Source organism: Ischnura elegans, chromosome 6, assembly GCF_921293095.1.
Source record: "Ischnura elegans chromosome 6, ioIscEleg1.1, whole genome shotgun sequence".
NCBI lineage: Eukaryota > Metazoa > Arthropoda > Insecta > Odonata > Coenagrionidae > Ischnura > Ischnura elegans.
Genome location: NC_060251.1, coordinates 123104852 through 123117584, shown reverse-complemented (window position 1 = coordinate 123117584; position 12733 = coordinate 123104852). Strand labels below are relative to the sequence as shown.

The 12733-nt window shown below is 38.5% G+C and overlaps 1 protein-coding gene across 3 annotated transcripts in view; it reads right to left on the bottom strand.

Moving 5' to 3' along the window:
* Positions 1-1157: 1157 nt before the first annotated feature.
* The window catches only part of LOC124160095 (intraflagellar transport protein 88 homolog), a 171275-nt gene continuing 159699 nt past the window's right edge, over positions 1158-12733 (bottom strand). For all 3 annotated transcript variants that reach the window (XM_046535816.1, XM_046535818.1, XM_046535817.1), the window contains 2 exons: positions 4952-5083; positions 1158-1658 (listed from right to left, as the gene is read on the bottom strand). In XM_046535816.1, the coding sequence (XP_046391772.1) occupies positions 1531-1658; positions 4952-5083 (260 nt within the window). In that variant the 3' untranslated portion in view covers positions 1158-1530. The remainder of the gene's footprint in view (positions 1659-4951; positions 5084-12733) is intronic.

Here is a 12733-nt window from a genome sequence, read left to right as displayed (position 1 = left end):
ATTCAAAATACCCTTTCATTGCAAGTACTCTGAAGAAACTTGAATAATTACTTCATTTTAAACTAATTATAGCAGGCAATTAAAAAAGCACATGGATATGAAAATATCCAAAGATTTGGCACCTGAAATCAAAGATCAGATCCGGAGCCTGGATCCATCCATCCCTAATGAGAGGGATGGAGGATTAAGGCATTCAGAAAGGTATCTAAGAAATAGATTAGGCTTGGATCTACAGCACTAGGATCATTAAATAAGAAATGGTATCCGGAATGCAAGGCTGATAATGATGACGATTGACTAAGGACCAGAATTTCTTGGGATTGGCTGTAATGCATGAGGTGTGGTTTTGTGCATGCTCTTCATAACCTTTCTGGATTAATGTTTTGGAGTAACAGTGTAGGGCAGAAAAGGAGTGTGTGCATTGGGAAATGACTTGAAAAGATACAAGGCACGATTCTTGTTTTCTAAGATGTGGATTGTTTCATAATTCAACCAGAAAGACAATTTTTTGCTCTTGAGTTTGGAAATTGGGACAAATTCTTTTGTGATGCTATCAAGGAAAGCATAGAGAAGGCCCACTGCTTCTTCGGGGGACAACGAGGAAACCACACCTTAGGGTATTGAGTCGAGGCAGTGGTTAATGGCCTCTCAGCAAGCCTGCCTGGAGTCAACAGCATCTTAAAAAAGTGATAGAGAGAGCAATGACCTTGTCAGTCTTTGTAGTAGGGCTAATGTGTCTTCAAAACTGAACAGTATTCAAATGCATACACATCGAATCTACTAGTTGATTGTCTTGTTACATTCAGTAGAACACTTTCTTTGTTATTACATGGGATATTTTGAGAAGAAATTCTGTTGCGTGTTGTTTCATTGAGATATTTGAAGGAGATTTCAAGGCAATGCTTCCATTGTGTAAATGATGCCATCAAATGCATCTCCAATCCAAACTTCAAGTTTGTAACCAAATTTTGTAAAAAAAATCTATCTAAAAAATATCGCCCACACAATTACCTTAACACAGTTTTTTCAAATTTTTTGAAAAGTAAAAATGGAGTAGGTACCTGAAATACCCAGCACAGCCGTTCTCACAAATGATTTTCCAAGGCACAGTCAAGGAATGATAAATTTCTAGTGTCTCACAATCAATTTCAAAAATCTTAATCCTGAAAGGTTATTTATTATTCACTTCAGGCTTTCTATTCAAAATCTAAAAGAAGTTTTGGTTGGACGGACACAATGCTGAACACGCCATCAACAATTAGATTCACCACTGATGAATTCCTTCCACTTACAAAGATTGACACTAGTTTTTAAGCTCCAGCAAACAACTCACTCTTCCAGTGTTGCCAAATTGAGAGTCTGCACAGAGAATCCCAAAGAGGAAACAAGCACACAGAGGATTGGGTTAGTGTGTAGATATAACATTGGAAGTATATCCATGACAGATAAATTTCTTTCTTTTGTTAGGATCACAATGAGGTTGCTTACACACAACGCCCAAACATGTGCATTCTTCCTTTCAAAGTGTTTTCATTCGGGCAAGAGATCATCACCGAGCTCTTCGTCACCAAACTCATCGTCATCAGTGGGCAGTGTCCTCACTCCGGCCAGTGCCCTTGCTTGCTCTGCCCTCGACTGCGGCCGGACAACAGATACATCTGAAGATGGAGACACACACATCAGAAATAATATATCAACTGCAGAGCCCCCCACCCATCACTAAGGATACAACAAGATAAACATGATTTGGCCATGTAACAACTAAATGATGCTTGAAATTTAACACTTTTCAAATTACACAGTTAAAAGGCCCTACTCAGAAACTAAGGACATGTCACTTTCACAGAATTTCCAAAATATGCTCTACTCTTATTATGTAACATGTACTAGCGAGACACAAAAGCTGCACTTTCCATACCATATTGTGAGGCAATTGCAACGACTTAAAGCAGAAGGTTTGAGTGGCCGCAGCATAAAATGCCACCCGAGTGAACAAGCAGACACTTGGCAGTTAGGGAGTGCATTCTACAGCTGGGACTACTCCACAAGGCAGCTCTCAATGGTCAGTCAAGATAGAGACGACCATGAGTGCTTCAATGGTAGCTTATGATGTTTAAATCAAGAGAAGGCACTAGAGACGCATGGCCACAATGCAGGGGGTTGGAGCACAAACAAGCGATATTTCTCCTGGGAAACCAGCCGTGCCCTTGGAGCAACTGGGGGACAAGCTCCATTTGCCCTGTACGATAGGTATTTAGGGAATTCAGGCAGCCAGTGCTCTCTGCCGTCATGTCTGAACACTCACCACAATGCACACCGAGGCGGATCGAAATAATGGATTTGTTTCAAATCCATCTGGTCCAACGAAAAAAAGATGCGGAAAAGATCAAATTTAAGGCCTAAAAAATTTGAGACCTCAAGACCCTGACCCTCACTCATTTGCCATTTATGGGGGAGAGAGTCACATATCAAAAAATTTAATATAAAAAACCCTAGTATCACAGAACACACAAGATAAAGATTAAAAACTCACATTACTAGCTGAATTTTCGGTGGCATTACCACCTTCCTCGGAGTTAGGTAAAAGACTGTAGGTAGAGGGTAAAGGATAGCTGAGGGAAGGGGAAATAGAGGGGAGGTAGGGTCCAAAGAGGGGGGGAAAGAAGTGGGTTGAGGCAATTAAGGGATTAGTGGTGGATGTTTAAGCCGGGAGGAAGAAATGCTTTGAATAGCCAAATGTAACTTAATTCAATAGAATTAAGTTTGAGTGGGTGGTCTGTGGGGGGAAGGGAGGCTAAAACTGAAACATTGTAGCAATCATTGAATTGACGCTGATGAGTGGCCGCATGTTTCGCCACCGGGAAGGACGCAAAGTCAGAGGAAGTGCAAGATGCTCTGTGGTTATTGATTCTAAGGTTAAGGGGATTTGAGGATTTGCCTATATAAAAGGAGGGACAGTGCTTGCATTGAATAAGGTAAACTACATTTTTTGAAGTATCCCCATAGATTTGCCAAGTTACTGCCCTTCAGGCAAAGAATTTGTGCATTTGGACGTATCCACCACTGTTAAGCCGCAAATGCAAACTGTGAGTGAGCGCCAGCAAAGAAAATTATTCCAACGCCCACACAGCGCAGGATAGAAGAACGGCTGGCCGCTACTAGCATCCTATCCGCACTCACCTCCCCTACTGCACCCAAGTTCACCCAGCATGTGCACCTATAGGGGCACTCACCTTTGATTACATGAAACGGGCTACAGGTAAAGGTAAAAAAGAATGCCTGGTGAGGCGACTTGTCCCATTTTTGGCATCTCGTCAGCTTTACCAACTTTTAGGGAAGGGATGAAATAGTTTTTGATTGTTCACAATATTTCCAGATCCACGAACACAGGCAAGGAGCCTAAGGTCTATGAAGTGGCCACTCAAGTGGCTAGAAAGGTGTGCGAACTTTGGATTCATGCTAATCTTCCAATTACGTCTGAGAGAGTGGTGATTAAATGGATTTTGTGATACCATAGGAAGTACATACTATAACTTATGGAAAAATGTGAATATACTACATCATCATCATCATCTCTGATTAACAATCCTACGATTGGTTTGACACAGCTCTCCACTCAATTCTCCCACCAGCTAATCTTATCACACCTACATATTTCTTCTCTTTCATATCCTTCTTTGCTTGTTCCATAAATGCATTTTCCATTCTTCCTTTTCCATCCACTCGTCCCTCGACCATCATCTTCATGAGGCCATCATGTCTCAAGATGTGGCCTATAAGGTTGTTCCGTCGTTGCAAAACAAAACATGCCACACTGACAAACAAAATTTTTACATTTTTAAAGGAACATTTGACACAATGCGATATTAGTGCATGTTGGAGCAAGAAGGAGCATCAAATTCCACCTAATAAAGTAGCATTTTTGAGAGACAAGCAGTCAAAACAAAAGATAATGGCTGCTGGATTGAGTTCTACAGAAACACAACAATGGAGGAAAAAAAACTAAAAAGGGAACTGTAGACTTCACAAAGCAGAAACAGTCTTTGATTTAGTAGCCATGGAGGATCATCTAAGGAAAAGTGCTGTATGAGTTAAATATTATTCTTACACCACTACATATTCTTTTGCCCTTATTCACCACTTCTTTTAATTCTTAAATTTCAATACTGAAATGATTTATTTACCGGGTATTGGTAAAATTAAAAAAAAGACACATGAAAATTGTATTTTTCCCCATTTGAAGTGGGAGCGGCCAACAACCTTCCATCTCCCCCCACACCATGATGCCACGCTGCACGCAATCACCAACTCGCCCCACCCTGCCACACCCTAATGGAGTCAATTTGTGGCTCAACAGTCACTAACACAACACAAAAGGAACACAATTTTTCAACCTCAACAACTATAACTAATCAAAATCTATTGGGAATGACTTCATAAAGTCATAAATGTTCACATTTTCAATCCCTTAGGGTTGACCAAGAGATCTCAAAGTTTTTGGGCCTTATTCTGAGTTGGCCTCTTTTACTTAGGATCAACAGGCCAGGTTTTTCAAAAAAATAAATCAGTTTTTCCAATCCAAGACAAAGCAAACAAGGATTTTGGTCATGGTAAGATGGAAACCTTTTCACTGTTTCTCCATCTTTCTTTCTTCTCACATTTTTTTTCCTCCCTCTTTTACCAAAGAAATTACACTGGAACACTGCATTGCATTATTTAATCATAACCACGCGGAATCAATCAACATGTTACATGACTTCATGGAGCTCCAGTGGAATTATACGGGCATTTTAAATTTAAGCACTCATTCTTTTCTGCAGCTCTAATAGATTCCAATACTCCCCTCGTTAAACATTCAGAATGTAGTGCACTCAGCAGGGGATGGGGGAAATAAGACCATAAATATGAAACCAACGCGTTGGAATGTCAGAGTCATTATGTAACTGCTCACCGCTGGAGGGGGATGAGGAGGGTTGGTCATGACGAGCCGATGTTTGGTGGAGGTTACTCATTGGATGCGAGACGTCCCCATCGCCCAAAGCCGTGCCAACTCGCGATGATCGACCACTGCTCCGCCAAGAACCTGAAATATAGGGGCATCGAATAGCAAAGCCCAAGCAAAAGTTCAACTCAGTATTCGTGAAGCCGCTCGTCATCATTATGTCACATATGCTGCTTACTTTTCCCAAAAATTATGCTTGAAAAAGGCAGATAAAAATTGATCCAGAATTTAATACAGAAGGGATTATTACTAGAGATGTGCGAATAGTATCCGCGAATACTCGAATACCTCGAATAATAGAAAGCATTCGATATTCGAGATCTCGAATAGTTATGCCAAAGGTACCGTCTCGAATACCTCGAATACTTTGAATTTCAAGTAAGTGAAAGTTTGAATTTCAGTAAAGTGAAAATGACAAGATGGCGTCTCAGATAAAAAACCTTATTTGTGTTCTCTGCGATAATTTTGTCGAATCAAAAGAAAAACCTGTTTTTTGTGGTCCCTGTCCTGGTGTATATCACAAAAAGTGCTCTGGTTTGAATGAATATTGTTTGAAAGCTTTGAACGATTCGAACTGTATGTTCTGGAAATGTGTTATTTGCCGAGCGAATGCTATCCATCTACCGCAAATGACTGCTGACATCAAATTTCTCAAAGAAGAGGTTCAGAAATTGAAAAGTGACTTTAGCTCCGCTAAACTCATATCTCCTGCAGTGCCTTCAAAAAACCATCTGAGTGGTGACAAAAGGGTGAATTCCGTTGAATCTTCGCACAAGGCCACAGTTAATCGTCGAAATCAGCATTCAGCTTACGACCTAAGTGCAAAACCTAATAACAACTCAGCCACCCCTTCATCTTCTGAGCCCAAATCCCTGAATTCTAACGTTTCTGTAAATAAAAGGACGGTGTTGACGAAGAAAGAAGGAGAACAGAAAGTCCCCGTGAGATCGTTTTCTCTTCGCCCGGCCAAAAGGACAGTTGCCGTTTACGTGGGTCGAATGTGTAAGGATACGACAATTGATGAGGTTAAACAGCGCGTCATCAAAAATATTGGTATCGATTGTGATTATGTTGATACAGTGTCGGGAAAAAGCTCTTTTGGCTCTTTTAAAATAGGAGTAGATTCCACTGATCTTGAAAAAATTCTTGATTTGCAATGTTGGCCTGTTGATGCCGTGGTCAACAAATTTCGTTTCAAACGAAATTTCTTCCGTGAGCTCAACTCCACCGATGAATCTTCTGCATCTGCAGCTGAGACAACCTCTTGACTAGGAACATCGCTACCTCTCGTGACAGAACGATCACTTTCCGTGCTGCATTTAAATATACAGTGCCTACGAAATAAACTTCTCGAACTTGAAGCCTTATTAGATATCTTTCATCCTGATGTGCTGTGTCTTTGTGAACATTGGCTGACCTTACAAGAACTTCCTACTATCTCACTTCATGGGTATATCATGCAGATGCGTATATGCAGATGCGTATGCCCGTACTCATCATAAAAAACGGCGGCGTCATCATATTCGTCAAAACTAATCTAACAATTGTGTCAAACCAATTTTCTAGTCTGCAACTAAATGAAGAGCGAACTTTGAGTGCTGTGTTACTTGTTTAGCTTTAAATAATCATAAGAATCTGTATACATTAAGTGTGTACAGATCTCCACTTGGTAACTTCACAGTGTTTCTAGATAAACTTGGCTATTTATTAGATGAACTTTATAATGTTGGTAACAATGTCCACATCATTCTAACCGGTGATTTTAATTGCAATTTACTAGTTGATGATAATTCATCTAAAGATTTCTTGAGATTGCTTAAATCCTATAATTTAATGCCTACGATTACAGCTACACCCACCAGAATTACACCAAATTCACAATCACTGTTGGATAATATTGTTTCTAATATACACTTAAATAATGTAAATACTAAAGTTCTCAACTCCACCATATCTGATCACTTTCCCGTATTATCTTATTTAAACGTAGACCCACGTACACATTGTCAACATTCACATCTCACCAGAGTTTATTCGCAAGAAAACATTGACACATTTATATCCCTATTGGAATCCTCTGACTGGTCTGTTATATATAATAGTCATTCATTTGAAGCAAGTTTTCAATACTTTCATGACTGTCTTCAACACTCATTCGATGTTGCCTTCCCCCTCCGTCCTATGAGAAGAGCTGCTTTATCGCATAAAAAACCTTGGGTTACTGACCAAATTCGCCACTTTTCTGTCATGCTCAAAAATCTTTCTGCCAGAGTTAAATGCTCAAATTGTCCTCTCCTTCATGATGAATATAGGGCCAAAAAAAAGAATTATCGGAGACTATTGGAACTTTCCAAAAAATCCTATAACAATGAGAGGGTAATTTCATCAAGTAATAAGTCCAAAACATCTTGGGATATTATTCGAGAGTCAACGGGAAAGTTGCATCAGCACATTCACCCTAGAATAGCTCAATCCAGTGATAATGCACACATTGATATCACAAATTTAGCAAATGAATTCAGTAACCTTTTTACAATTACACCACAGTTACCCACCTCTCTTACCTCTTCTGCAAACTTGCTCCATAGTCCAGAGTCTAGTGCTTTTTCAATTTTTATTCATCCTTGTACGGAATCGGATTTACAAGCTATAATTTCAACCCTAGCTAACAAAAACTTTTCGGGCCCTGATCACATCCCAGGGAGAATATTATATCTCTCTTATAGATGCATAAAGGAACCTCTTCTATTTCTGATTAATGAATCCCTTACTCAAGGGATTTTCCCAGCTTCTCTCAAGCATTCCATTATTAACCCTTTATATAAAAATAAAGGCTGCCCCAATAATTTGGATAACTATAGGCCAATTGCTAAACAAAATGTCTTATCTAAAGTATTTGAAAAAGTATTCTACAACCAATTAATGTCTTTCCTGGATAAATATGCCTTAATCTCCTCAAATCAACACGGCTTCCGTAAAAATCGCTCTACTACATCTGCTCTATTCCATGCCACTGACTTTATTTTGTCCTCACTTGACAACAATCAAAAAACTGTAGGAATCTTTTATGACTTCTCCAAGGCATTCGATTTTGTGGATCACTCTCGCCTACTTCGTAAACTTAGGTAATTATTTTGGAGTGAGAGGCATTGCCAATAAATGGCTTCAGTCATACCTCAGCAATCGGACACAGGCTGTCTCACTGTCTGTAAATGGCAGTATATACTCTTCCAAAAGTACTTCTACCACCGTAGGAGTTCCTCAGGGTTCAATCTTAGGCCCAATCTTATTTTTAATCTACATAAATGATTTAGCTCATTCCCTCAGTAATATTCCAGGTTCTAAAGTCATATTATATGCTGATGATACGAATATTTTACTTTCTTCTCCAACTCAAAATGACATTATTATGAGCTCTAAAAATGCAAATGATAGTATTTTAAGCTGGTGTACAGCTAACAAATTGATTTTAAACACACAAAAGACACACACTGTTCAATTTTGTGGCAATAGCAATGTTCTCGAGAGCATCCTAATTAGATTGGATAAAAAGTCTATTGAGAATGTGTCCCACACAAAATTCCTTGGTGCATACTTATGTAGTAATATGTCCTATGAGATGAATATTGACTTCTTAGCCAACAAACTAAGTTCAATCTGCTATCTATTAAGACACCTTAGGAACTCTGTTGATTTAAATATTCTTCTTACATTGTATTACGGTATCTTTTATTCTCGAATGTCATACAATATAATTTTTTGGGGCTCATCCCCTCATGCCTCCAAGGTGTTCACATTACAAAAACGTGCAATTAGAATCATTGCAAAAAAACCTTTTGATGCTCCCTCCAAGCCTATTTTTAAAGCACTTAACATTCTTCCACTCCCGTGTGTATATTTATTATCAATTTTAATTTTTGTACGTTATAATCTTGATTTGTTTATGCTCAATTGTGATGTTCACAAATATGAAACTAGGAATTGTAATAACCTTCATTATCATTCCATTAGGACTAACAGATCAAAGCTGGGCCCACGCGAGCTGGGCCTCAGAATTTATAATAAACTTCCTGCGCATTTGAAATCAATTCAGTCAATGGAGTCATTCAAAAGGAAGTTAAAATCTTTCCTTCATGAGAAGAATTATTATTCTGTTAACGAATACCTATTTGATTCCTCCAATTAAGCATTAATATTCTTTGAACATACAATTATTTATAATCTATTATATATATATAATATATATATGCATTTTTTTCCTTTCATGACGTGTCTTATATCTTTTGCTGTAAGGTCTCTAGACAAAATAAATTATTATTATTATTATTATTTCGCGTCATACACTGTCGCTCGCACGTCATTGGTAGTTGACTCGGAAAAATGAGAACTCTAGTCGTTAAGTGCATGCAGCGCCGTTTTAGGCAAGCTGACGAACTACATCAAATTCGCGGGTTAGAGCGGTGAAAAAAGTTCGACGTGGGGAACCGAAATTGATCGGGTGAAAAATTCCGAAAATCCCAGGTGTCCCCCATCAGAAGTACCTCAGTGCCGTGGGATAGCAACATTGGCGCATTTCCCATGATCCGCTATCCCCTCCATTCAGCATTCAACCCACCCCATCTGACGATTTCCTCTTCTCCCAAATCAAAAAAAAAGTCCCAGCTCATGCAGGGATTGTGTTACGAAAACTTTAGCTTCGAAAAAATATCAAGTTACCGGAAAATAATAAAATCGCGTTCCACCCTCCACTCTTTCTCCCCCACAGACCATTTTCCCGCCTCCACCATTTGATAAAAATAAAACGACAGGCACTTATTTTGAATCTTCCCCAGGAGATGAAACTACCATAGGGAGGAACTCAGTGCCATGGGATAGTGACATTGACGCATTTCCCATGATCTGCTATCTACCCCTCCATTCAGCATTCGCCTCAACCACTCTGACGATTTCCTCTTCTCCGAAATCAAACAATTGATCCCAGCTCGCACAGGGATCGTATTACGAAGACCTTAGCTTCGAAAAAAATATCAAGTTACATGAGAACAATAAAAACGTGTCTCACGCCCCCCCCTCTACTCACCCACTGGCCTTTTTCTGCTTACCTGCTTCGAAGTTCCCCATTTCTGGAGGTCAACTGCTGCATGAGTCATCTACTAGCCCAAAAGTTGTCTAACAATGACTTTCGGCTATTGATATTACACTTTTATTGGATTGAAATATTAGTAATATGCGCGTAATTTAAGAAAGAATAAGACCAAACACGACATATTTATGACTTTTTTTAAGCATTTTACGCAGGAAAATATGCCGGAAAGACGAAGAAATACGACGGAGGCTTAGTATTTTGGCGTAATGCTCAAATAGGGTGCTTCCCTATTATTTATTTATTGCCAGAATCGAAATATTAATACTCCTGGAGTACGTATTTAACGCTTTTAGATTTTTATAAGATGATATCTATTTTTCGCGATTAAATTAAAAGTGAAAATTTTCAAACGCGCGAAAACGCGACAGTTAAGTATGAATGCCGGGAAAAACTCCGCGTGACTTCGTTCTGCTTCTCGCTGCCGTGAGTGAGGTGACTTTGGGGCGAGGCTCTGAGCGCTAATACGACGCAGGATGCTAGCAGGTAGCCGAGTATAGGGGTGCCGACTTTAGAAAAATATTGGGGGGGGCCGAACCGGGGACCCTGCCTCGGTAAATTTTATAAGTAGTGAGTTTAAAGTTTTTTTTAAGCATTTTTGAAGAGTCATATGATCAACATTAGAACCCTGTTCACTCGAATCTCGATATTTTGACACTTCGGGGAAAATCGACAAGCCTGACACATTTTTTCCTCACATCTGTAACGAATTTTTGGGGGGGCTTGGGCCCCCTCAGGCCCCATGGAGTCGGCGCTACTGGCCCATGTTAGCTGGTAGCGCTTGGCTTAAATAAGGATTATTAATACCTTATCAAACGAAGACAACTTTCCGACCTTAGCCAGTTTTAATAAGTGATTATTAAGACATGTTTCCCTGAGCTCTGTGCCTCATGCATGCATTGGTAACCTCAGACGATGTAAAACTCCTATCCTCTCGTGTAGAAACTATAGGTTCCTGTGACGTCACGTGGAGTGGCATCGCATGGGCGCCAATCTGACCTTTTTCAAATGAGGATATAATTGACCATTGCCATTGGTCTAAACCGGTATTTCTTGAACCAAATAATTTGTATATTATGAATACACCAATGATAGGTAAAGAATCATAATTAATGCCTTTCTTTTTCTTTAATGATGGAAACTACTCTATTGTTTACATAAAATTAAAATATTCCATTAATCAGCTAAATTCCTGTTTGAATCCTTTAAAGGCAATCACAATTACTCGCCAAAATCTTGGGTTTCCTGCTGCATAGGCGACCTAGTCAAACATTCTCACATTCATCATTTAGTATTCGAGGTATTCGAAATTCGAGGTATTCGAAATTCGAGGTATTCGAAATTCGAGGTATTCGAATATTCGAGCAAAGATTAGATATTCGAATTCAATATTCGAATTCGAGAAATCTACTATTCGACCCATCCCTAATTATTACCCATGCAGCTGAAATGATTTTTTCTCAAGAGTGAATAATTAAATATACCATATCTATATGTGCATATACTAAATCTGACTGATAAAAAATTAATACGTGAATATAATAATAATAATAATAATGTCGTTTATTTCGTAGGCACTGGGGCCCATGAGAAAATATAAGTACATTTCTACATTTCACATTGAGATAGATAAATAAAAGAAAAAAGTAAATAAATATATATACATATAGAGTCAAATGTGAACAGTGCATATTGCCTAGTGCATGAAAAAAAAAAACAATACAATATTTTCAACAAAAAAAATAAATAATCGCACTTAGATATAACACAGTAATTACAAAATTTAAGGTGACAAAAAAAAAGAAATATGAACAAGAGATATGAACATAAGAAAGTGAATATAAACAAGAAATATGAACATAAGAAAGTGAATATAAACAAATAAATATGAACATAAGAAAGTGAATATAAACAAATAAATATGAACATAAGAAAGTGAATATAAACAAGAAATATGAACATAGGAAAGTGAATATAAACAAAAGAAATTTAACTTGGGGATAAGGAGGCATCCTTCAGAAACCCATATGTGCTGTGTTTAAACCTGTTGATATTTGTACTGCTTCTTATTTGGGCTGGGAGAGAGTTCCATATTCGTGAGGCGGTTACTATGAATAATTTGTTCATATGAGGCGTGTGATGTTTTGGAATATGGAGGTCAATGTTATGATTACGGGTAGGTATATTATGAACCTCAGATTTTCTAACGAATTTCTCGTACAAGTATGGCGGGTAACTGGTCATTAAGACACTAAAGGCTAGAGTTATTATGTGAAGGGTGCGACGCTCTTTATACTTAAGCCAGTTAAGGCGGTTGTAATAGTTACTAATATGGTCCCATTTTTTTAAATCGTAAATAAACCTTACAGCTGAATTCATGGCCAATTGGAGTCTATTATTGTTTGCGTCGTCTTGGTTAGTGAATAAGGCTGTACAATAATCCAAGTGAGGGAAGACTAGTGTTTTAACTAATGAAATTCGTATGTCGGATGTAAGTATTTCTCTGGCTCTGACAAGTTGATGCTGTGATCCCAAAATTTTACGCCTCGCATAATTTGTTTGAGGCTTCCAGCTAAGGGTTCGATCGA